This window comes from Callorhinus ursinus, unplaced genomic scaffold, assembly GCF_003265705.2.
Source record: "Callorhinus ursinus isolate GAN/ISIS: 27379988/994484 unplaced genomic scaffold, GSC_fseal_2.0 scaffold12, whole genome shotgun sequence".
NCBI classification, from domain to species: Eukaryota; Metazoa; Chordata; class Mammalia; order Carnivora; family Otariidae; genus Callorhinus; species Callorhinus ursinus.
In genome coordinates, this window is record NW_027397074.1 from 1,145,430 (window position 1) to 1,171,577 (window position 26,148).

Genomic DNA, 26,148 nt, shown 5'->3' on the forward strand with positions numbered 1-26,148 from the left:
AGAGGCGGGCTTTTTGTATATTTTTGTATCCCCCCCCTTTTCCCCGAAAGGATTTAAGGCCAGAGATGTTTGTATGGGCCTTTTGTTTTTCAGACACTATACAAATACTGTGAAATATCAAGTGTTGATATAAAAATAAGTTAATCCCGGGGCGCCTGGGTGGCTCAATGGGTTAAGCGTCCGACTCTTGACTTGTGCCGAGGTCAGGATCTCAGGGTTGTGACACTGAGCCCGGTGACCGGCTCCACACTCAGTCGGCTTGAGGTTCTCCCTCTCCCTCTGCCCCTCCCCCCAAAATAAATAAATAAATCCTTAAAAAAAATAAGTTAATCCCCCACAATTTGGGGCTCTAAGTCAGGATTCAATGGCATAGGCATTGTGATAAGTACTGTGAGCCAAGGTCCTTTACCAGTTGGTTGTGGCTAAGATGCCAGCCCGGTCGGGCCAGTGAGAAGTTGGGGCTGATTGGCTCCCGGGTTCCTTCTCTCACTTCTGACATTTCGTGAGCCTGTGCTCATAGCGCTGGGGCTGGTTTTCACAGTGGCAGATACCCACATGCTATACTTCATTGAAAGCCTTTAAACTAGATACTTAGAATGCCTGTAACTTCGTTGTCATTGAGTTTTCTTTTTATCAAGTTTGCTGCATGTCAGCAAGTATTCGCCATTCTGTTCGGTGACCAGGTCGGGTGAGGGATGTTAGGAATTGTCCGTTAGTGTCGTCAGGATGTCACCTGAGTTGTCTGCACTGACAGCATCTGTGGGGAAGTCAAAGTCAAAGGGATGCAGAGGTGGGCCAGAGCTTAAGAGAACAGACTGGAGTGGCAACAGGCTGAACTTGAATCTTGGCCCAGCCATTTCCTGGCTGTAAGACTTAGGGCAAGTCATCTATCCCTTAGGGTTCAGTGACATGGTGCATGTAAACCATTTCTGCAACGCCAGGCACGATAAGTGTCACCCTAAAAAAATTACTACTGTTACTGTTACTAAGCGGTTATTGAGTGTCCAGGTAATGCCTGTACTGGAGGATGACGCTGCTCTAGTCTCTCTGAGAGCCTTTGGTAGACACGTGACTGTGGCTTCTGCATGCCGAGTCTTGTTGCGGAGGTCTGTAATCTGCCGGATCACCCAATGCTGTTTCCCTTCCAGCCTGCGACTGTGACCCCAGGGGCATTGAGACACCACAGTGTGACCAGTCCACTGGCCAGTGCATCTGCGTCGAGGGGGTCGAGGGCCCACGCTGTGACAAGTGCACGCGCGGGTACTCGGGGGTCTTCCCCGACTGCGCTCCCTGCCACCAGTGCTTTGCTGTCTGGGACGTGATCATCGCCGAGTTGACCAATCGGACCCAGAAGTTTCTGGAGAAAGCCAAGGCCTTGAAGATCAGCGGTGTGATCGGGCCATACCGGGAGACGGTGGACTCAGTGGAGAAAAAAGTCAACGAGATCAGAGACATCCTGGCCCAGAGCCCCGCTGCGGAGCCACTGAAAAACATTGGGGATCTCTTTGAGGAAGCAGAGTAAGTAGTCCCTAAGCCAGGGAAGGTGCTCACAGTATTGTTTCAACCTGCTGAGAGATGCCCAGGTGTGGTGCCTCCATCAGAAGGTGTGGTGTGCCCTATGAGTGAACTCGGATGCCGGGTCATTGGCTTTCCAGCAGTCTTCACTCTGGGCATTTGGGCAAGTGAACATTGACCAAATTGCAGAGGCTGCAGAGTAGAATGTGTGCGGGTCCCATTTAGTGCTCCTCTTTGCAAACGGTGCTCCAAGCTAGTAGAATGGCAAGAACATTGGCTTCAGAGACAGAGGCTCTGTTAATGAGTTGTAGCTTGGTTAGTTGCTGTGTCTCTCTCTTCCCTCCTCTGGAGGAGGAGAAGGCAGTATTTACCTTTACCTTACAGAGCAGCAGAAGGATTGATCTGTGAAATGATAATGTAATTGCCAAAAACACGATGAATAGACATCGTTACTACGCTTTGCTCCTAACCAGGAAATCCATTCCCATAGCAAGACCCCTACTTCCAAGTTCTTTCTGCGGCTCCGCCGCTGGTTGGCTAGAGCAGCGCTCCCCTCTGTAATTATAACAAATTCTCCTCAGTGAAAAATTCTCCTCGTAGCCCATCTCTGGGTTATCCTCTCTGCCTGGTGTCTATTTTGCCAGTGAAAGCAGAGAGAACTGAGCTCTGACTGATGCTCAACTTCTTGGGGCTCATTTTTCGACCATTTCTCCTGCTCCCAAACACCCCCACTCCCTTTCCACATTTTCTGTGTGAAGGGACGGGAATCAGCCTCTCTAGGAAGCCAGATGGACTTTTCATCTCCGCGCTGTGAGCAGCAAGCTGCAAGGGATCAGCTGACATGTGCTCAGGCACCTTATGGGAGGCCCTTCCTGGACCTTCTAGATTTCAAGTAGCTGGTCCCTTGGTTTCAAGCCGGAGGTTTCATGTCCAAGACCATGGGGTGGACCAGAGTGTTTGGAAATGTCTGATGCGGTGATAGTGCCTTTAATGAGGGATCTTAGCTCATTAGAATTCTAGACGGTGTACAGCTCAGTCTCCTAACATGTAGCAATAAGGAGTTCTGGAAGGCTGTGGTCCAAGCACAAGCCCATTTAGGACCTGATTCTTGGCCTTGGTCTCATGCACCCAAGGGAGAACAATCAAACTGGGTGTCCTCTGAGAGCCTGCCAGAGGAGGGATTACATTCCCAAAATGGCTCTCTTGCTCCCCTCACTAGTCCTCTAATCGGAGAGATTGTAATCATCCTAGGGAAACTGGTTTCATTAATCTTTTTTCAACACAACATCCGAAGATGGGTGTCTTAGGATCCAAAGTGGCATTACTAAAAAAATACACAGTGTTAGATTTGATTTCTTTAAAAATCGTAACATTGTAGGAGAGCTGAGAAGAAAACCAAAGCCTTCCGTGAATCAGCAGGTGAAGAGAAGAAAGCATTGAAAAAATAAACTATATTATAATTGTCTCAGGAAAAAGTGGTTGGGCTTATAAAATGTAATTTAACCTACAAATCCTTTGAAGTACTTTTTGAGTTGGGTCATGGTTTTATCATGGTTTTTTTAAACGCCTTAAATGGCGTTTTTCAAATGGCCCCCAGCCTTTCAGCCCCCCTACGTTTTCCCAGTGTTTTATACTGAACTAGTATTTCCCTGAGGAGACAATGAATTAGGTGACCCAGTAAAGCCCAGAGCTGAGGTCTTCTCAAATATTGTTTTCTTTGTTATAATATATACATATACACACACATACACACACACTGTATTTATAAGTAATGTACAAATAGATGCTTAAAATACAGCTTTGGGGATGTGATATACAGAAGAAAATGCAGTTGGGTTTAGATTCCAAATGAAATATTGTGAAAGCTAAATGCGTATCAAAGTCCATCCTGGTAGATACTACCTTCTTTCTTATGAGAAATAAAAGGGTTGCTTGTTGGTGGAAGTAGGAGGGTCCTTGGATGGGACCTTGCCACCAGGGGAAGTATATGAAAAGCTGTGGGCGGGTCCCGTGGTTCCTGGTGGCTGTGAGACTTCCTTTCTGCATGTCCCATCTTGATGGTGATCCCTGAGGTTCAGATAAGAGCATTTCTCGGCAGGTGGCCGGGAAGTATAATTCTACACTGGAGTCATTTATGTCTTTTGAGTTGTGGGACTGTCTGCGCTTGACACTGCTTACATTCAGAGCTGGAGCTCCATGCCCTGGACCTTTGCTCAGGTGCTCAGAATCCCTTCAGGATACTTCCGCCACAACACAGCTGATTGGCGCTTCTGTGTTTTTCTTCAAAGTCTTGGAAGAAAGGAAAATTGTTAGATTTGATACAGTCTCTTAATGATGAAGAGAATAAAACCAGGACTTGGAAACAGAGAGTACGGAATTGGTTTGAAATCACAGAGTAAGGGGTACAGGATGTGTAGAAAATATAAAAACGAGACTTCAAAACTCCCCTTTGGTTTATTTTACTTAGGCCAACTTCTCCTCCCCTTTACAGGAAATTAACCAAAGATGTTTCGGAAAAGATGGCTCAAGTAGAAGTGAGATTGTCCGACACGGCTTCACAAAGCAACAGCACAGCCAGAGAACTAGATGCTCTGCAGGCAGAAGCGGAAAGCCTAGACAACACAGTGAAAGAGCTTGCTGAGCAATTGGAATTTATCAAAAACTCAGATATTCGAGGTGAGCATTTTTTTGTGCAAATATGCAGTCCCAGACAATGGATTCAACACACTGACTGACCCTCTAGTACGGCACTTTCCGAATAAAATTTAGTGCTTTCTAGTAATCTTTAGAGCTTTTTCTCACCAAGTCTCTGGCACAAGTAAGGATTAAGGCCCCCGGTTACAAATGTGCAACCTGGAACTCAGAGAGCCTAAGAAACGGGAGAGGTTCCGTGGAGCGAGCAGCAGAAAGGCATCCAGTTCCTGATTTGTTTTCAGTGGATGGTTTAACCTCCTTGGCATTTCTTGGAAATGGGATCTTGTGAATAGTTCAGAAATCACATTGATATTTCAGCAAATTCTTTTATATTCAAGAATGTTGCCTGATCAGGGAAGAATTTTTGCAGCGTCAGATCCCACTAACCATCCTATTCTACGCACAATCCTTTATTTTTCTGGCTAGGTCCTCAAAGCCACAGTATGCCATGCTGTTTTATATATGTCATACTAGCCATTTGAGTGGCTCTGAATAGTTAACGACTAGGAAAAGAGAAGAAAAAATATCTGGATATGTAATCTGCAGGCTGCCTGACACTGTTGGCTATTGACAGAGAACTGGAAGATTGCCTGTTTGCAGAAACATCTGCATGACTGAGTTAATTTTGCATCCAGATGTTTGGCATCCTCCAGAGCCAAAATAGCTGCTAATGGGACAAAGTGTAGCCATGGCTCATGAGGGGAAAGTTATGTTTCTTCCTAAAGATTTTAGTCCTTGAATTTTAGAGCAAAACCATACAGTAAATTTTGGGGCAGACACCAGATACGGCCATCGCTTCCTGAGCCTGAGCACAAGAGGTTTCACTGTGGGCGATTTCATTTTGTGCCCTAGGTGCCTTGGATAGCATTACCAAGTACTTCCAGATGTCTCTAGAGGCAGAGGAGAGGGTGAACGCCTCCACCACATATCCCAACAGCACCGTGGAGCAGTCGGCGCTCACCCGGGACCAAGTCGAAGACTTGATGATGGAGCGAGAAGCCCAGTTCAGGGAAAAACAAGAGGAACAGGCCCGCCTTCTGGATGAACTGGCAGGCAAACTACAAAGTCTAGACCTTTCAGCGGCTGCCGAAATGGTAAGGAAGGTTTTTTGAGGGTTTGGCCCCAAAGCTATGATGCAATAGGAAGAGAAACCACCCTGTTTTGTCTGTAATCCTGTTCACTTTGCAAATGAACCAGCGGGAGTGAAAACTGGTCTCTAGTTTCTGGACCACCTATGGGTACCCACCATCAAGCCAGATCAAAACAACAACATCTGCCTTTCCAAACCCCCACTCCCACCCCCGGGGTTCCAGAGGTTTCTCTGTGATACAAAGAATCAGGACTACTTTCCCAGACTGTTATACTGACTTGCTGACTTCTTATTCAAATTTGAACCCTTGAGACTGTGGACATTTCTTTTTTTTACGTAGTTCTAATTTGAAGTGCAAACTCCCTTTTCCATGGAGCAATTTCAGGAACCATTCTGGGAGGAACTTGAAAAAATTAAGGGAGCAAAAGAATTTTTCCCTTGGTGTAAATTAGAATGTTCCTTTGTTCCAGTAACTTTACCTGGTGAAGATTAACCCTGAGACCAATGCGAAAGTAGATTCATTTCCCAGAAGCTTTTAAAGAGTAACTCTGGAGCCAAATGAAATTGAGTAGTAAGTTTAATGAAGATCCGGCAGAAGGCCAAAAAAAGCCAAACTCTGCCTGTTTTGTCCTCGTTTCCTTATTGTTTTTCAGGGAAGGACACCTACTGAGAGAATTTGGAGGGTATTGTTTATAGACTAAGGCTTGTGGTCTCTTAGCTTAGGAACAGTAATAGCAAGAGGCAGGTGGATGCAGAGAAGCCAAGGGGACAGTTAAGGCTTCCTTAGGATTTTGTCTTTAGTGAAAAGCCCCCTCCCCTCCCTCCCTACCTCCTTACCTTGCCCATCTCGCTTTCTCTGCAATTGGCAAAAACACACTGCCGCTAGTGTATTGTGCCAAACGTAATTGATGCCTACAGGGTTATATATTCTCTTATCACACTTTATAGCATGTAGTGGGAATAGGGAGTAAGGTAGATCTCCTGTCATGGTTTAATAGAAACATGGGGACCCAGAGCAGTGTGTCCACTGCCCTTTGTAGGGGCCAGAGTAACTATATACAGGCATGGGATGACAGCTCTCTCAGTCTTTCCTTCTGGGATTGATTCCTTAGAAATTCCAATAAAAACCAGTAATCACAAATAAAATCCACACACTAAAGCGAAAGCAGCTGAGCGTGCTGAAGGATATTTGCTTTGCAACAGAGAGTAGCGAGCGAGTGGGGAGCCATATGAATGGGTGCCCTTTCCCCGTGGTTGCTTTTCCATCGGGTGAGCTAACCTTGGGGTTGGCCAGCTTCTGGTTGCTCATTGGATGTATGCAATTCTCCTCCACGATCTCTCTTTACGGGTTCCATACTGACAATTCTTGGATAGAGAGGTTTTTGTCCATTTGAGTTTTTCAAGTACCTTCAGTTCTTTGTGTATATTTAGCTAGACCCATGCCATTTTTTTCATGCCTGCAGCTGAAATAAAACAGATCTCCTCGTGTGTTGTCAGAGTGTTTTTAGAAAGCATCCCTGAGGCCTTGTTTCCCTTAAGGCCCATGTTCTTCTAGAGCACGCAGAATAAACTTTCTTCTCTGAAGCTTTTTATGTGCTATAAACCAGATACATGAAAGACTATTAATTTGAGATACACTGGTATTATAATTATCATAAAATTATTCGTCTAAGGAGTTGACTGTTTATTCAAAAACTTCTTTTTCCTTGTTGGGGAGCATTACCTGCTTTTCACTATCTCTGTTCAACGTGAGAGGACAGCTCCACAGTCTTCTCCCTGCTCAGCCTTTTCCATCATGTAGCAAACTTATCTTTTATCCGTTGGCGTGTGTATGCCATGGCCAGGCCCGGATCGTTGGAAGTTTCTGATAGGTAAGGAAGAGGAGTACGGGGAGGGAGAACTGGGGGAGGGGAGGGTTGCTTATTTGTAGAAGTTCAAATACCTTTGTTCCTACCATTTCCTGCTTCCCTCTCACATCTGGAATGCTCTCCCACTTCCCTGCTCACGCCCCACCAGCCGGCTGTCCTTCCCCGATGACTACAAGCCTCTGTGGTCCCTTCCTTTGGCTTTCCCTCCTACTTTCTTCTTGGCTGTTTTACGGAGAGCGAGCCTATCTCCCTCACTAGATCTGAAGGTACTGAAAGGCCAGACAGGAGCCTTCTAGGTCACTCTGTGGACCAGAATGGTTTCTCAATCTCTCTTTTTTTTTTAAGTCCAGTGATTTAGGATAAAGGGAAGCATTCTTTTGCTCTCCTGTTGGCAGATTTCAGCCACACAGCAGATCAGTTTGCACCCCACGCAGCACCCAGATGGCATTCCAGTTCATCAGGGCAGAGGGCACTGGTGAAGCGTTGTAACTCTGTTTCCTTGGCAGTGAGTAGGTTAGCTTATTCCTAAGCTCTGTGCTCCTCTCCCCCGCCCCCCCCTCCCCGAGCACTGTGCTCCCTGAAGCACCCTTGCCAAGGACCACCTACACGCTCTCTGGGGCCACCCAGGCCCTGCACAGCTGTGCTGAGCTTCAGTCTCCCTCTGAAGGCCGGGGCCTGCTCCCCCTCGTTGCAGATCTGTGGGACGCCCCCAGGGGCCTCGTGTTCCGAGACGGAGTGTGGCGGCCCCAGCTGCAGAACGGACGAAGGCGAGAAGAAGTGTGGGGGACCTGGCTGCGGGGGCCTGGTCACGGTGGCGCACGGAGCCTGGCAGAAAGCCATGGACTTCGACCGAGACGTCCTGAGCGCGCTGGCCGAGGTGGAGCAGCTCTCCAAGATGGTAATTCAGTGGATGGCCTCACTTTGTGTTGTTGGTTCTCAGTGACAGGCTAGAGGATCTGGAAGGGAGAGATCGGTTCTCCATGGTGAAATGAAAGGGGCATGGCAGGGACAAAGTGCCGGTTGTTGTGAGGTTAGCGAAAAAAATACATGGGGAGGTTTTCTTCACAAAATATTTAAGAATTTGGTCTCTTCTCATGACAGTGATTTGAGATCATTATGTTACTTATTATGGGTCCAGGGTTATGAATACATTGAGCTGTGCTATAGAAATTTCACGCTGAGTAACTGAGCATTTATTTTTCTAAAGCGACCAGGTTAACATCCTGTTTTATAGGCCACCAAATGGTTTGAAGGAGTTAGAAACAATTAGAAAAAAATGTTTATATGCTAGCCTCATCTGTATGAGAAATTGTGTGGCCAGCTGTAGACGGAGTACTTTCTGTCCATAGAGGAACACAGTACAGTTGAATGAGAGACATTTGTTTCTAAAACCCATGGTTCCAAATGCATAGCTTTTCAGTGTCACTTTCCAGGCCATTTATAATATTCTGGTCTGCCGTAGAAAGAGTGAAGTTGTTCCCTAGGTCATTTATGCCTCATATTTAGGTCTCTGAAGCAAAACTGAGGGCAGATGAGGCAAAACAGAATGCTCAGGATGTTCTGCTGAAAACCAATGCTACCAAAGAAAAGGTGGACAAGAGCAACGAGGACCTGAGGAATCTGATCAAGCAAATCAGAAACTTTCTGACCCGTAAGTTGTTTTCATTTGACTTTTAGACATTGCTTCTTCTTGTCGAATATAAAAAATGTTAAAGAATCTGTGTTTGAGAGACCAGAATTCAAGTCTTCAATTTTAGAGAAAATCCATTTCTGGCTGGGAATAAAGTTACGTTTCAAAAAAAAAAAAAAAAAGGTCCATGTTAAGAAATGTTGGCATTTCTTAAGCTATGTGTACGTAAGTCATCTTCTCTGATGTTATGCAGACACAGATGGGATATCCAAGTAGGAATCAAGTCAAACACGCTGTGAGAACGAATTTGGAACCTGTTAGAGATTACATAGAATGTCATTAGATCCTCAAAGCAGTAGCTTATTTTGACGTTGACTGCAAAGCTTTGTTATCCTATTATTTAACAGGACACCGTACTTATGGTTAGCTCCATCCCTTCATGTTCTGTAGAGAAAATCTCTAGTTTGTGGTCCAGCTAAGTGTTTCTGGTCACAGTCTGAGTGTCATCGGTAAAGGACGGCTCTGGCTTCAAGTTACACAAAACTTTCAACTGAAATGGGCTTGATCAAAAAAGATGCATACCTATCACATAGCTCAAGAGGTTCTGTGGCTCATGTAGTAAGGGTATCTGCTTTGTTCTCAGGCCAGCTCCTGGTTAGAAGGTGGCTGCCTGAAGTTTCAGACTTCACACAAAGCCTCGACAATCCCTCGTGAAAGAAGAAACGACCTGTTCCCCTACTGTATCTTTTCTAAAGGAAGGAAATCTTCCTCCAGACGCCTGGAGCAGTCATCCCCATAAATCTCACGGGCCAGAAAAGCATCCCATCCCATGCATAAATGTCAAATGGAATGGGATTACCATCACTGGCAGACTAATCAGCATTTAACTCTGAGTTGCTAAATTTACCTTCTCTTAGAGGTGGGCGCCTGAACAAAATAGTATTCTGTTAGCAAGGAAAATGGGGAGTAAGAAAGGAGCCAATGGTATTCCTACGGCTATCTTACGAAATATCCTGTGGAAGCCATCACGTGATCAAATATTTTCCCGTGCTTAAACCCTTAGGGGTCCATTTTTATGTTAATAGTTAAAAAGAAAAACAAAAAACCTTAAATCAATGACATGTTTGAAGCTTAACCTCTTGGGCATTTTTCTGAGCACTTTTCACATTAGACATTTGAAATTCCTTGGCTTCTGTGATAATATGCTATCAGATTCTCTTCTCTGCCTGGATCTTCTCCCTTCCTGTAACTTCCAGAATCCAGATAATTTACATAAGAAGTATCAGCTCTTTATCTCTGCATTTGCAGTAGTCTAGCTATTTTTCCAACGTCAATTAAAAGCACTACTTGGGCATCTGGGTGGCTCAGTTAAGCCTCTGACTCTTGTTTTTGGCTCAGGTCATAATCTCAGGGTCGTGTGACTGAACCCCGTGTCGGGCTCTGTGCTCACCGCAGCATCTGCTGGAGATTCCCTCTCCCTCTGCCCCTCCCCCCATTTGCTGCTCTTCTGTAATCGGACCCATTCGCTCTGCTTGACTTTGACAGGACATGCTCGGTTCAGTCTCTCCATCCAGAGATGTCCATCTTCCTCCCTTCAAATCTCATTATCCTTCAAAATCTGATCAGTTTCTCATCCTCCACAAAGCCTTCCCTGACTTTCCCAGTCTACAGCAAATTCCAGTAGTTACTTTTTCCACACGTAACTACTCGACTATAAATTCTTGAAGTGGCTATGTCTTGGTGTCACCGCATTAGGCGGTTCACCTGGTGGGTGACCAGAAGTGACGAAGTTAACCATCTGTGACTCTGACGTCTCTGTGGGGACATCTTTGCTTTTCACAGAGGACAGTGCGGATCTGGACAGCATCGAAGCAGTGGCTAATGAAGTACTGAAGATGGAAATGCCCAGCACTCCGCAGCAGTTACAGAACTTGACAGAAGATATTCGGGAACGAGTTGAAAGCCTTTCTCAAGTCGAGGTTATTCTACAGCAAAGTGCTGCTGACGTTGCCAGAGCAGAGATGTTGCTGGAAGAAGCTAAAAGAGCCAGGTATCTGAAGACGTTGTGGCATTTAGGGGCTTATGTTGTGTGTCTAGCAGGGAATAAAGTCTTTCTTTAACTGGGGAGATTTCTAAGACTGACCTGTAGGAGTCTCTCTGGGTCATTCCAAGAAGGCTGTTCTTTAAAAGAAATTTTTTTTTTTACTGTTCTGAGAGGAAGTAACATTTTCACGTTCACAAAGATCGTCTCCTTCTTTCACCCAGCAAAAGCGCAACTGATGTTAAAGTCACCGCAGACATGGTGAAGGAAGCGCTGGAGGAAGCAGAAAAGGCCCAGATTGCTGCAGAGAAAGCCATAAAGCAAGCAGATGAAGACATCCAGGGAACCCAGAACCTGCTCACTTCAGTAAGATAGTGTAACCCTTACTGTGCGGGGGAGAGAACACTCACAGAAACTCTACTCGCAAAGCCAGTGCCTTTGACAGTGACATGCACTCTCACAGCTGAGCATGGAAGGGTTGCCCTAATTTCAGGAAAGCCAGACAACTTGCGTTAGCGTGGGTGCTAAAGGACCCTGAAGACACTGGATCGTTAAGCCCCCTTCACTTTCATAGTGTATGTGTTTTTATCTCCTTTTCCTTCAAGGACTCACACAGACACTCTTTAGCAGTAGGAAGGATAGTATTAATTTCAAAATTTAGTTTTGGGAAACTCCTGCTGTTACAAAGCAGCCCAAAAGCAAACTACATCATGAAGACCAGTATCTCAAAACTTATGAGGTGAGCATTCACAAAATTTTACTGTAAATTTTGAAAACCGCTGGAGAGTAGTGAAGGTCAAAATGCTTCCAGTCCCCAATTCTAGACAAACCTAATAGGGATCTTATAGCTAAACAATCTGTTTTGCTCAGAATGCATTAAGTAAACTCTACGCCCAATGTGGGGCTCGAATTCACGACCCCGAGATCAAGGGGCACATGCTCTACTGACTGAGCCAGCCAGGTGCCCTAAAAACTTATCATAAGCAGAATGCTCTTGACTCAGGGACTACAAGGTATTAAAAAGTATACATGAAGAACTTTTCACATGGATTTAGTGCTTTATTCTAAAAATCCTATCACTTAAAAGTAATGCAAGTATAATTTTCATTTTTCAAAAAGCAGTTCTACAAGCAAATCTTTCCATCCAATTTTAGGAAAGTTCATTTGTTTTATAAAAATGGATGGGAAATAAAAGGGATTCCTATGATCCCTACCCACTTCTCAGAATATACTCTGAAATTAGATGCCATTAGTCTGCACTGTCACGCTTCCCAGGCCAACAGCCCCTAATGTTTAAAACCTGAGAGGTGGTCTTTCAACCTGCTTTTCCTACCATTGGTTGATATAAACCTGTCTTCCCCTATTCTGTCGTGCTCAAAAAATGAGACTCGACTGTTCCTCGGCCACTTTTCCTTCTTAAATTTTCAGTTAAGGCCCTTTCTTGTTCAAGTGTAGTAAAATTACATTTTCCCACCAGACTATGTTCTAACCCTTTGATTATTCTGGTTTTATATCTCCAAGGTTTTGCAAATTTCTCAATGTGCTGTTAACATTTTAATGAACTTTATCTATTTAGGTGACTTTATAAAAATTACTAAGTTTTGGGGCACCTGGGTGATGCAGTCCGTTAAGCCTCCGACTCTTGGTTTCGGCTTAGGTCGTGTTCTCAGTGTTGTGAGATGGAGCCCAGAGTCAGGCTCCACGATCGGCTCAAGGGTCTGCTTGAGATTCTCTCTCTCTAAAATAAATCTTTTTAAAAAATTACTAAGTTTTGAAAAGCAAAATGGAAAATAAAAGATTTAATCAAATTATAGGTAGCATATTTGGCTTGACGATGCAAGTGAATGATAGTTTTTTTCAGGGACCCTAGAGGACAGGAAACACTTAAGAAGCAAAAAGAAAGTCTTAAGAAGCAAAAAGAACTTCTAAACTATGCTATTAATGAAAGCCTGTCAAAATTGATTCACTCATTTATAAATAAAACTTTTATAAAGCTTATCGTCTAAGAATTATAACTACTAAGAATATTTTTCTGTTAATGGGTGGACTTTTAAGTTAACAATCATTTGGTTTGAAATTCTTACAAATTTTGCCATGTCTATATTGATTTACTAGTTTCATTATGACATTATTGTTATTCAGACTTAATTCTATGGAATAGACCCATCCTTAAAGGGAATTTATTTAAAAAAAACTAGGTGCTCAGTGAAACTGGTTCTTCTGTCATGGGTCAGGCTGCTTACTTGGGCTTGCTTTTCAAAGTCAATGTTTACTAATTATTCTTTGAAAAGAGATCATATGTGGATCCTCACCAATTACCCAGATATTTTTTTCCTAAATGACTTCGAGTGTTTATGGCTTCCAGCCGTCCCTTCCCCAGATGACATGCCATCTCACAGTCCTAGAGTGACTTTTCTGAGTTTTCAAGAACATTCCTGGTCTGCCTTTAGTAATTAGCTGAGAATACTCAACTTTCCAGGTAGTTTCTAAAGACCCATAACCTCCACTAGAGTTTAACATTTACCATTTAGAGTTGACAGGAAAAACTAAAGGTGACTTGGGAGTTATCATTTTCCCACCCACATGAATTTGGAAATTTCTGTTGAAATCCTTCCTCTCACATCTGCTTATTTGTGACCATTGTTTAGCCAAAGCTGGCAGGTGTCCTTAAAATGCATTCTCAACACATCAAGCTGTCTGGGGGTGGTTCAATGAGAAGTTTCATGAATTTTCAGCCGAGATCATCAGAATTACGAAAAGAATAAAGTTAGGCACTTTATATAAGCTTTCTTGAAATTTTATTCTCCTTTTGGTAATTTTTTCTTTGGGTCCAGAGCAAAAGAGCATAGTGGCCTTTTAGTCTTCCTCTAAATTTATATTCCTAGCACGCCCAACTACTTGTTGTTCAATTAATGGCTGGTTGGGTGACTGACATTATACTTGCAGATTGAGTCTGAAACCGCTGCTTCTGAGGAGACTTTGCTCAACGCCTCCCAGCGCATCAGCGAGCTAGAGAGGAATGTGGAAGAACTGAAGCGGAAGGCGGCCCAGAACTCTGGAGAGGCAGAATATATTGAAAAAGTGGTGTACACGGTGAAACAAAGCGCAGATGACGTTAAAAAGGTAAGTAAAGCTTTGTAACTTCACAACTGTGTTCATAAAGGAGCAACGGTCTCCTCGTTGCCTTCCTTGGAACCAGTAAGGGACATGGACCCTACAGCTATTTGTCAGAAATATCCCCAGTGACCTGTTTTGAAATAGCAGTCGTTAGAGACCCAGATGGAAAAGAGTGGGAGTGGACAGGAAGGTGTCCAAGAAGCGTGACCTAAGCCCTCATATCCAGACTTGGAGAAGGAGGCAAAAAATGAAATGAAATTAGGGGCGGAAGTCTTAGAACAAATACACAGAGCTTATACTTCGCAAATTCAATTAGGAAGGCCTTTATGGCATACGGTAATTACTTGGCCATTTGAGAAGTCTTGAAAAGCAGGGTAGAAAAAGCTTATGGTGTCTGTCACAGAACCGCTAGCAGGAACTAAATCTCACGTCTTCTACGCTCACTCTGAACCACCCCTTGCTTCTCACTGGAAGGTACCATATTTTGCAGAGAAAATCTCATACAACCCAAATCTTTCACTAGAAGCCAACTAATCATTAAAACACACATTCAGTGGGCAAATGTTTATCTATCTCCAAAGAAACCTTTTTACACTTTTGAGGGGAATGTGCCAACTGTTAAATGAACAGTAGGGAGTTATAAATGGAAATTTAGTCAAGATTTTTCCTTGAGGTTAGTGTAGCTTTTAGGCATTACAGAAGGGTGATCTCCTTCCACCTCTGGTTGGGGAAAAGAACAAAACAGGAAGAAAAGTGCACTACCCTGTCCGTTGTTTCTGTTGTGGTTTGTTCTTTCTTGCTGTTCTGAGAGCATACGTCTCCCAAGTAGTCTTTTTACAGAGCATTTTTCCCAGAAACACAGCATTTGATTACAGTAAGATGAACAGGACCCCAACATTAAAATCCCTCTATCAATGGCTACTGTTTTGAGCAGTGTTTCTCAAAAGAAGCACCTGCGAGAAGCACCTTGTCAAACCCACACCAATTTCTTCTCATCTCACCACCCCTGTGTATGCTACCATCTCCCCTTAAATCTCTACACACCCTACCCTAGTCACAATCCAGATGACCCTCCTATTTGGCTCTTCAAATGGGCCTTTTCTGGTATCTAAATGTTTGGATCACAGCACACCTACTTTACAGAAAACGTCCTTCTTTACCTCTGTATAATTGTTTCAAATCCTTCATTTTAAAAAAACTCGTATGTCAGTGTTGTATTTAATTCCATTGTTTCAGAATATTTAATTATTTACACCGAATGGCTTAACGCCTGAGTACTCTTCTGAGCTTGCCACAAGGACGCTCTTAATGTCAGAGATTACATGTATCCTCTCTGTGTCTAAATGGAACTGCAGGCTCTGGACAGTGAAGTTGATGAAAAGTATAAGAAGGTAGAAAAATTAATTGCCAAAAAAACTGAAGAATCAGCGGATGCCAGAAGGAAAGCTGAAATGCTACAAAATGAAGCAAAAACACTTCTGGCTCAAGCAAACAGCAAGCTACAACTCCTGAAAGGTGGGTCTTAGGCTGGTGCTTTCATAAGGTATTTTAATATTAAGACCTCCATGGAGTTTATTTAAAAGGTTAAAGATCTGTTCACTTTGTCTTGGGCCTTTTAGGCAAAAAGGATGGAGATCCTAGTATAATTTGCTCAGACTTTTTCTTTTTATCTCCTACAGATTTAGAAAGAAAATATGAAGACAATCAAAAATATTTAGAAGATAAAGCTCAAGAATTAGTAAGACTGGAAGGAGAGGTCCGTTCGCTCCTAAAGGACATAAGCCAGAAAGTTGCTGTTTATAGCACCTGCTTGTAAACGGAGGAGGAGGAAGGGCTCGAAGGTGGCCAAGGTGACCAAAGCAACAGAGCTCCATTTAAAAAACTGACTTCATGACCTTCAAAATACAGCTCCTTACCTATTTAATGTTTTTAATCACCACATTTTGTACGGAGTTAAATAAAGTACAGTCCTTTTGTATAAATACATATTTAGGATAATTCTTAAATTCTACTTTTACTCAGTGTTTGTGAATCCCTTGAAGCAAGGATATTTTCAATGTAAAATGGTTTTATAAACAAACTGCCTTCACGGGACCCTGATTTCTGTTTTGTCTATAAACAAGTGACCATCTTTTTGCTAGGTCAATATCCTCCACACATCTGCCCCCCAGATCACCTCCCAGTGGGGTGCCCAGGCGGAGGGGAGGGGAGGGGAGGGGAAGTATACAGCCTGAACCCCCTTCACCATTTCAGTGGCGGCTCAGTTGCTCCGATCTCCAAAGCTCCTCTAAATACTCCTTGCTCTGAGAAAGAGAACAAAAAGCAATTTTTAGAAAATCAGGCTGGTAAACTGACTTTTAAGTGTGAGCAATCCTGGCCCTATGCTGGGTGGTGGGGGGGGGGGGGGAAGACTGAAATGAAACCCAGCCAGAGTTTAGGAACGTTGCTCCTGCCAACTGAGCAGTGCCAGCCAATCACAGTACAAAGTGCTGTAACTTTTCAGTGTTTATATTGTACTTTATTAGATTTCACAAACTAAAAGATTCTCTGCTACGGTCTGTACGTGAGGCCAAAACAATCACAGAACAATCACTTATTCCACAGGATAAAGAAAACAGCTGTATTCCAACTGCCAAACCCATGTCAACCTCAGAGCTAAGCTGGAGAACGGGCCAAGCAAGGCCTAAGTGGTCTTTTCACAAATTCCTATTAGAGCAAGACAAGTTCTGTGTAGCACTGAACCATCATCCACACCTACAACACAGCTGCATTTGAAGCTGGGCCTGAACCGAAGTTATGTAAACAGATGTAATATAAACAATAAGGCAACCCCCCTCTCTTTCAAGGCAATTATTTGTCACTTTTATTTAGGTAGAGATCCTACTGCCTAGCAAATTGGTTTTACCTCATCTGCTACAGCAACTAATTTTTTTCCCTTAAGAATCTTAAGTATTTCACTTAAAATAGAAATCTTTACTACTACCCGCTCCTTTTTAGCTAAACTCAAGATGTCACTTTGAAATCACTCATTTTATTTTTTTTTTAAGATTTATTTATTTATTTATTTGACAGAGACAGAGATAGCAAGAGCAGAAACACAAGCAGCGGGAGTGGGAGGGAGAGCAGGCTTCCCTCCGAGGAGGGAGCCCAATGCGGGACTCGATCCCAGGACCCTGGGATCATGACCTGAGCTGAAGGCAGACGCTTAACGACTGAGCCACCCAGGCGCCCTGAAATCACTCATTTTCATCAGCTCAGGGAACTGGACAGCTAATTCCCACTCTTCATAAGCCAAGAAAATACTGAGAACTTCGTAAATTAGTGAACATTTAAATGTTTTATACCCACAACTTCATTCCCACCTACACAGAACTATTTTGTGTGTTTCTATAGCTAGGACTTCATATTAAACTCTATTTCTCATTATTTTTTTTCTCATTTTTTTTTCCCCTAGAGTAGGGGATATGTTTGAAGTTTAAATAAGCTAGCACTTCACAGAATATCGGGATTTCAGATTTTAAAACACACAGAGGTCATTTCCAGTAATGGCCAAGTAGCATGTGTCAGGCCAGCCCTCCTGCTAATAACTACTGCAAACTGAACAAAATAGATATTTTTTAAAGTAAAGGTCCTGGAGACCCACCAGAAGCAGGCAGAAGGTAGAGGGGAGTTGACAAAGAACACCACTGGGTGAAACTCCCATTGTTAATGGCTTTTCACCTGAGGGCAGGTCCCAGCAAGTATGACATCGGGGGGAAGCCAAGTTTTACTGGTTAAGGAATTGAACGACTGAGTCGGGGGCAACTAGAATAACTAATACATGGGGGGGGGGCTCCCAACTCTGCTATCATTTGCCCAGTGTCCGGTTGAGCTATAATGCAGCCAAGGTAGAGCTCAAACAACGGGGCAGATGTTTCAGCTGCTGCCCCCCAGCAAAGATGATGCAGTTAGGGTTCAGCCAAGTTGACTGCCCACTGAAACAAATTCCCTATTTTTCAGAGGTAGGTAAGAAAATCCAGTCTTTACAATGGATCATTCATAATAACTATAATACAGTCCGAGACTACTGGACATAGAAGAAAAAGGGAACTGTGGCCCATTGATGATGCAAATAAAACCTGAAGACGACTCAACATTTTCCTTCTAACTGAGCGACTGACAGTATCTTATCCCACATGGCTTTCTGCTGACACATTACATTCTCTAAACTTTTCCTTAGGCTGTGATCTTTAAATTGCAATCAAGTGAGTATCTAGTTTGCGTATTTCTAGTACTTTAGGTTTTTCCTTTTTAGAATGTGCTATCCTAAATCTGATTCTTAAATTTAACTAAAAAACGCAAAAGCCTATTTTAACATTCAATACTTTGTTACTGAAGTGTTTCAAGAGCTGGCCATTTTAAACATTAATCAACAAATATGATTTTATAGCACTCTTTAAAGAAATAGTCATTTACCCAGCCACAGATATACTGGAAATCCACAGAAGACAGCGGATTAAATTTTCCCATATGCTGTGTCTCCAAAAGTGTATGCTCCAGTTAGCTGGTATCACTAAAACAGATGAAAGGGTAATGACCTTTTAAATGCCTTAACGTTGTCCCCCAGTGTGGTAAAAAGATACATCCAGGCCTAGAAAAGGAATAATAAACAGAAATAAGAATATACACCACAGGTAGCCATAAAAGAACTAGGACCATCTTGACATCCACTCAAAACAACCAGTACATGAATATTTAAGACTGTTTATTTCTGTATTTTCATTCCGGGCTGTAATACATTTACTTCTTTATTTAATATTTGAATTTCCCAGATATACCTCAATTTGGTTAACTGTAGACCTCAATGGGTCCTTAAAAATTTAAACATAAATTCTACCTCTAAACTGCAAGAATTTGGGGATTAAATGAGATCATTGTTGTATTTACATCAGTTTGGTTTATACATATTTAATCTTATTCTAATGACTCTGTTTCCAATATGAAAACCAAGTTTAAAATAACTTGATCACCTTGCTTCAAACACAGCTGGCTCACATACCCTACGCCAGCTCCATCCACGTAAGTAAATCCAACTTTACAATAGCAGAGATAAAAAGCTAAGAAACATAAATTTAGTGAAGTCGAATCTTTTCGGAAACTGCATGAAAATATGGGTTGAAGAAAATTTTCCTGGATGCTACTATAAAAGTAGCTTTTTTCTGCAATATTAATGCACTGAAACAAAATATTAAATTTATTTAAAATAGATGAGATTATTCCATTCTGTCCGAACCTATTAAAACCTTCCAAAAGTTTCATAATTCAGTCCTAGAAATTCTTGGAGCTGTGAGCATTTCCTGTTCAGAAATGTGACCTCCACAAAAGCTCCCAGGAAATTTCAGAAAAATATAATCTTCTAATTTAAAAGTTGATTGATTTGCCGAATGATGCAGCCAGGTTTGCTTCTCTAAAAGCTTCTGATAAGGTCTGCAAGGGAAGAAATTTAAAATTAGAAACCAAATATTTGTGGGTGAGAAGAAACCTGAGGTAACCATTAATTCTGTATGTTGTCGATAATTACCGGATGCGCGTGGCAGACTCTGGCTATATCTTCACAGGATGCTCCGTACTCCAGCGCGAGAGCGGCTTCATTCACCATTTCACCAGCACCCTTTAAAATAACAGACCAAGAAGTCATTTTCTTCCCATGGCAAAAACTACAAGCTACCAGGATTCGCTGTTAGAGCAGTTAACTAACTGCCTCCAGTCAGGACAAGCTTAACAGGAAAGGCGGCACAGAAGACAAGAGTTTGGGCTCCGGAGCCAGCTGGCCTGGATTCAAATCCTACTGCGGAGTCCCTTTGAGCACTCACTCTGTGTGCTTCATTCCATTTAGTCACTTCAAAAATGGGCAGAGCAACTCCTGCCCCCCAGAATTGTGAACATTAAGTTACTGCACGTATACAGAAAAATGTATTACAGACTAAGGACTCCAGTGTTTCACCATCATTATTACAGCAGATCCCGAGGGGAAGTGCGTACTTCAGGGTCAGTGGTAGGAAGGGCTTCTCTTAGGAGGTAACATCTGAGCTGAGACCTCATAGGAGCCAGTCATGCAAAAAGACCTGGAGGCACAGTATTCCAAGCTATGGGTTCCACAAGCACAAAGGCTCTAAAATGGGAACACTGGCCTGTTAGGAAACTGAGAGAAGGCCCATGAGGCAGGGAATTAACGAGCGAAAGGGAAGGGTGGGAAGACATGAGGTCAGGAAGGCAGACAGGCCCAGAGTGAGTGGGGCCTTGTACGTAACAGCCCGAGGCGGAAAAGGGCCACTGACGAGTTTTCAGCAGGGCCAGGGCCCAGGGCAGGTCTTAAGAGGATAATGTCAGTTGAGGTACGGAAAGCAGATGATGTGACAGGCAAGCGTGTGAGAGTGCTGCCGGTCGCCTTGTCAGAAACAGCACACAAACTGCTGGTAAATAATAACCTCAGCATGTAAACAGCAGCTGGCTTTACATCAAAATAGCAGTGCTTTCCAGAAATCGTAATGGGATTTGGGATTTTAGGACACTCACTGGTCCCAGAATATGTGCTCCCAACACCCTGTCTGTTGATTTCTGTCCCAGAATCTTCACCATGCCATCTGTGTCCGCATTTGTCTTAGCTCTGCTGTTAGCAGCAAAGGGGAATTTCCCAACCTTGTACTCAATACCCTGCGAGAGACAAAAAATGAGAACCTGCATAAACTCTGAAAAAATGCATTCCTGTTGGCGCAATCATCTACCACTGGTTCAGAAAATAAATCCCAAGAAGGCAATTCTTCGGAGTATACTGAGGGCAAGACCAGAACTGACTGCTTGCTAATGAAATACATTTTGGGTACAAGCACAAGCAAATGCAAACATCAGTCTATCTGGGTATATTTCAAAGAAAAATGTAAGAGCTTTGGAATTACTAGTTTGAAGGCAGGCAAGTGAATGATCTCCTCTATGCCACCAACAAAGGAAAAAATATATAAGCTATAATGTTCTAATTTCAAAATGCATTAATACAATAAGAAAATGATTCTCAACCACCAGTGTCATTAACTCAATTCATACGATGGCATTAAAACTACCCCCGCATTCAGAATTACCTCTTCTTTCAACTGCTCTTCTGATTTGCCAACCCAAGCAACTTCCGGGTGTGTGTAAATCACAGATGGTACACAGTTGTAGTCAATGTGCACAGCGCCACCAGCCATTCCTTCAACACAGATAATGCCTTCATCCTCTGCTTTGTGAGCCAGCATTGGACCGGCAACCACATCACCAATCGCGTAGATACTGCCACAGAGACAAAAGAACAGTCAGATTCTTTTTTTTAAATTTTTTTTTTAAAGATTTTATTTATTTGAGAGAGGGAATGAGACAAGAGAGAGCATGAGAAGGGGGGAGGTCAGAGGGAGAAGCAGACTCCCTGCCGAGCAGGGAGCCCAATGCGGGACTCGATCCTGGAACTCCAGGATCATGACCTGAGCCGAAGGCAGTCGCCCAACCAAGTGAGCCACCCAGGCACCCAAGAACAGTCAGCTTCTGCCACCACATCTACTCCTCTTCATTAGGCCATGGTAACAGAAGTCTCTAGTTACTAAGTAACCAAAAAATATATAAAGTACACATCTGTGAGTTCAGGTTCTCATCTTTGAGTAATGAAAACATTCAATTATTTTTGTTTTTAACATATGAGTTTATTCTTCTTCCCCAAAGCCAGTGCATTTTTTAAGCATGACAAAAGTCTTACTTTCAAAATAGAGTTTAAAATAAATTTTTAAACTTTTGAAAATGCAAATAATTATCCAACTTACTTTGGAATTTTAGTCTGGAATCTGGTATTGACTGGAATTCTACCTCTAGGATCTAATTCAATTCCAAGCTCTTCCAGTCCCAAGTTCTGAGTAAAGGGTCGTCGTCCAATGCAAACCAAGAGTACGTCACACGTGATAACTTCGGCTTTCCCACCAGAAGCACCTTCAATACTAGAGGACACACAGTGTGTGACTGTTAAACACGCATCGAGAGAACAGCTGAGAGACTGAGAAATGGAAGACCAGAAGTTTCTCGAGCACTGCTGACACTTCTAACAAACTGGAGTCAGGCAACGAAAACGCGTACAAATCCTCTAGAGGTCTATTGTTCAAACCGCACAAAAACAGGTAAGGAGAGCACAGGTCGAGAACACAGGACTTAAGAGTCAGAAAGATCAAGTAATGGCTCTGAAGTGCCAGGCACACAGTAAGCAATTTAATATTATTACTGATTTCCCCATATAATATCTAAAAACACTGAGTTTTACTGAACGTTGAGAGTTTAAATATTTCTGAACGTATACTATGAGAAAGCACATTACAGTGAGAACACTGGATTAAGTTTCCTAGCATCAACTTAATCATGAATTTCATTGGACCAATTTAATAAGCAATACGGACTTATATCAAGCAATAAAATGGCCCTAAATCTGATTCTGAAAAAAGGAGTGTTTTCCTTAAGCACACAGATAAAGATATCATATCAACACCAAATGGAGCATACTTACGAAACATCAATTTTTCCATCTGACTTCTTGGTAGCACCAGTAACTTTTGTATTCAATTTAAATTTAAATCCTTGTTTTTGAAGGATGCGCTGAAAGTTCTTAGATATCTCCATATCAATTCCAACTCCACCAACATGACCTAAAAACTCAACTGCTGTCACATCTGCACCAAGTCTTTGCCAAACTGAACCCTGTAGATAGTAATTTTTAAAAATCACAAAAATAAAAATAGAGGTTTCTAGAGCAAATATTTACTGAAGCATCGTAAATAATCTCTTGTCAGATACTCCCTTTTGTTAGCATGTCCCTATCAGCTCTAGAGTTTAAAATGAACACCCTGGCAAATAAATACGTTTCATGTATTTCACATATTAATCTGTTCATTCCTTCAACATTTATTGAGCACCTACTACATGCCAGACACACATCAGTGAACAAAATGCTGCCCCCAGAGAGCTTACATTCTGGTAGAGGAGGCAGATTAAGTAAAATTCACACAGAGGACAGTAAAGTGCTCTGAGGAAAATAAATCAGGAAGCGGAACCAGGACTGCTGGAAGGAGTAAGGCTGTAATTTTAAAGGGCATGGTCATCAGGGAAAGCTTCACTGGACTGACATGTGCACAACAAGAGGGAATGAGCTACGTGGGAATTGGTCCAGGAAGAGGGAAACAAGAGGGAAAGAAGGTCCTGAAGGAGAAGGAGAAGGAGAAGGAGAAGGTCCTCGGACTCCTACTAATTACTGGTATTTGTAAAATATTAAACTGCTTCATATTTTATTTTCTCAACAGAAAATAAAATGTTTACTTTTTTATTCAAATTAAAATTTAAACTGCATGCTAGTTTTTAACAACATTTTAACAATTAAAATGTCTGGATGCCTATTTATGAGATAGGTAAGATGAATATAATTTTACAGCATTAGATAAAATATGAAAAACCATGAACATATCCTTTTCAAGAATTTGTATTAAAATCATCTGGTAATTTAAAATAAGAGGTTTACCTTTCCAATATTAGGTTTATGCATTCATTTTTAAAATTTCCGGAGTTTTTGCGGAGTTCTGGAATGAGTGCTGAGTTAACTAAAGGCAATACAGTGACACTAAAAATCCAATCACAAGCATATGCAAAAATTAACTCAAAATGAATGACGGACCTTATTGTAAAACCCAAGGCTATAAAACTTACGGACAAAAACATAGGAAAGAACCTTTGTGACCCTGAGTTGGGGTCACACAACACCAGAAGCACACCCATGAAAGAAAAAAAAAAAGACTACATCAAAATTAAAAACTTCTCTTCTAAAGCTAATATTAAGAATAGAGACAGAGAAGCCACAGACGGCGAAAAAAATATTTGCAAAACATCTTTATGATAAAGGATTTATATCCTTTGCACAAAGATCTCTCAAAATTAAATAGCAAATCCAATAAAAAACCAGACAAAATAGTTAAAGAGGTACATCACAAAAGACAATGCAGAGATGGAAAATAAGCACATAGGAAGATGCTCCACATTACAAGCCACTAGAGAAACGCAAATTAAAACAGCCAGGAGGTACAACTACACACCTATGAAAATGGTTCAAATCAAAAAAAGCAGCGCTGCTCCCCGTGGGAGGACGTGGACGACAGCACAGCCACTCTGCAAACAGTGCTCCTCAAAAGGAGAACCACCATTTGCCCCAACAAGCCCACTCTTAGATTTCACACAAGGGAAAAGAAAACAGATGTCCAGACAGAAACCTGTACACAAACATTCACAGCAGTGCTGTTCCTACGAGTCCCGAAGTGGGAACCAGCCAAGTGTCCATCAACGGATGAATGGAGAAACAAACGTACTCTAGCCACAGAACAGAGTATTTGGCCCCGAAGAGTTACAAAGTATACATGAGCCCTGAGAACATGATGCTAAGTGAAGAAGCCAGAGACATAAAGGCCACATATCGTATGAATTCCGCTTATGTGCAAAGTCCAAAATAGGCAATTCCACCATCCCAGAAAGTAGGTTAGTGGTTTCCAGGGCCTGGGAGAAGGGAGGAATGTAGAGTCACTGCCAGTGGACGTGGGGTTTCTTTCTGAGATGACGAAAATGCTCTGGAATGAGGATCGTGCCGACAACTGCACAACTCTGTGAACATACTAAAAAAAAAATCACTGGACTGTACACTTGATTTAAACGGGTGAAGGATATAGGAACTGCATCTCAATGAAGGTGTTAAAAATACACTCCTCTGAACCTAAATTACAAAGTAAGAAATAGTAAGAGTGTATCAAGTCAACATTGTACGCCTGAAACTAATAATATATTCAACTATACTTCAACAAAAAATAAGAGTAAAAAAAGAACATGTGGTATACATACCCAGGAATATTATTCAGCCACAAAAAAGAACAAAATCACATTTTCAACAACAAAAAGAGATAGTAAGAAAGTGGGAAATGGTAAGAAGCATCAACTTGAATTCAAAGGAGGGAATAATGAGCGCAGAGAGCTGGACAAATGCCTTACTCTTTAGGAAAATGGATTTCAAAATCCTAAAAAATAGGAAAACTCTAATAGTATCTACCAGATATTAGACGTCAGGCACTGTGTTAGAGCTTATTAGCTGCCAGACACTGGGTTAAGTGTTTTATATATATTACCTTACTAAATCCCAACAATAATCCTAGAAGGCAGTTAGTCTTATTAAAACGGGGACTTTTATGATGAATCAACTAGTTCAGAGAAGCTCATTCATTTAACAATAAGCACATAAATCATTAAGAAGCAGAGCTGAAATTCAAATTTGAAACCTGATTCTAAAACCTATATTCTTTAAGCACTATATTAAACTGGAACAGAAAAAGGTAAACTATGAAAAAATAAAGTCACATGAATAATCTTTATGAGAAATTTAAGAGAGAAGTATGACTACCTGGTAAGTTATCTCTAATAAGTTTAAATTTTTAAAAAGACATTTGTAAAAACATTCAATATAGGAAGAGACACCTAAAATATTAAAATGTTTAAAATGACCCAATGCTTATAAAAATACCCTAAGGCAAAAGTGCTGAAATGAAAGAAGGAGAATTATTTCTTCAGGTTATTATTATACTTACCAACAGAAGAAAGTAAATCTATGTTATTCCTTTTTCTTGCTCATTTTATCCACCCATGAGAACAACTTTCAAAGTGGAATGAATGGAGGAAATACGAAGATAAGAAAACTAGTCATTTTCGATAAGTTAACTCTCCAAACAAATTCGATCATAATTTGATGACAGAGACACTGTCAGTCAGTGAATTCTGGGAACTTAATTAGCATACGGGAACTGTCAAATGGAGCCAGACAGACAATAAATACATTGCCTAAAATTTTCAAAAGTGAGAACAACAGATTCTGGAAAACAGATTTTGAAACATGGAACAGAGGTCAATCCCCGCTAAATACTAGAAGAGATGATTTAAACAGCTGGTTTGGTAATTATTAGATACTATCACAAGTATTCCAAGCAAGTCATGTAAACTGATCTTTTCTGGACTGGACAATAATGTAGGATATTTTTATTATCAGCAAAGTCTTCAAAAAAAAAAAAAAAGAAAATTTCACATCCCTTAGATGTGACGCATCAGTGGAGATTCAAATGCATTTTAT

The 26,148-nt window shown here is 41.9% G+C and overlaps 2 protein-coding genes and 1 long non-coding RNA gene across 3 annotated transcripts in view; 1 reads left to right on the top strand and 2 right to left on the bottom strand.

Moving 5' to 3' along the window:
- Nucleotides 1-15,771, top strand: part of LAMB1 (laminin subunit beta 1) — a 70,524-nt gene extending 54,753 nt beyond the window's left edge. The window contains exons 25-34 of the mRNA XM_025872668.2: nt 1,149-1,518; nt 4,007-4,191; nt 5,062-5,303; nt 7,862-8,065; nt 8,674-8,818; nt 10,640-10,847; nt 11,063-11,204; nt 13,785-13,961; nt 15,311-15,470; nt 15,635-15,771. Of these exons, the coding sequence (XP_025728453.1) occupies nt 1,149-1,518; nt 4,007-4,191; nt 5,062-5,303; nt 7,862-8,065; nt 8,674-8,818; nt 10,640-10,847; nt 11,063-11,204; nt 13,785-13,961; nt 15,311-15,470; nt 15,635-15,771 (1,970 nt within the window). The remainder of the gene's footprint in view (nt 1-1,148; nt 1,519-4,006; nt 4,192-5,061; nt 5,304-7,861; nt 8,066-8,673; nt 8,819-10,639; nt 10,848-11,062; nt 11,205-13,784; nt 13,962-15,310; nt 15,471-15,634) is intronic.
- LOC141373830 (uncharacterized) lies at nt 3,212-7,192 on the bottom strand. The gene is made up of 2 exons (XR_012380163.1): nt 6,579-7,192; nt 3,212-3,804 (listed from the first exon to the last, which is right to left on the bottom strand). It is a non-coding gene; the product is annotated as an uncharacterized lncRNA (long non-coding RNA).
- A 2,911-nt stretch (nt 15,772-18,682) lies between the features above and the next one.
- Nucleotides 18,683-26,148, bottom strand: part of DLD (dihydrolipoamide dehydrogenase) — a 39,258-nt gene continuing 31,792 nt past the window's right edge. The window contains exons 9-14 of the mRNA XM_025872669.2: nt 22,510-22,700; nt 21,782-21,952; nt 21,071-21,260; nt 20,511-20,648; nt 19,516-19,605; nt 18,683-19,421 (exon numbers count right to left, since the gene is read on the bottom strand). Of these exons, the coding sequence (XP_025728454.1) occupies nt 19,356-19,421; nt 19,516-19,605; nt 20,511-20,648; nt 21,071-21,260; nt 21,782-21,952; nt 22,510-22,700 (846 nt within the window). The 3' untranslated portion in view covers nt 18,683-19,355. The remainder of the gene's footprint in view (nt 19,422-19,515; nt 19,606-20,510; nt 20,649-21,070; nt 21,261-21,781; nt 21,953-22,509; nt 22,701-26,148) is intronic.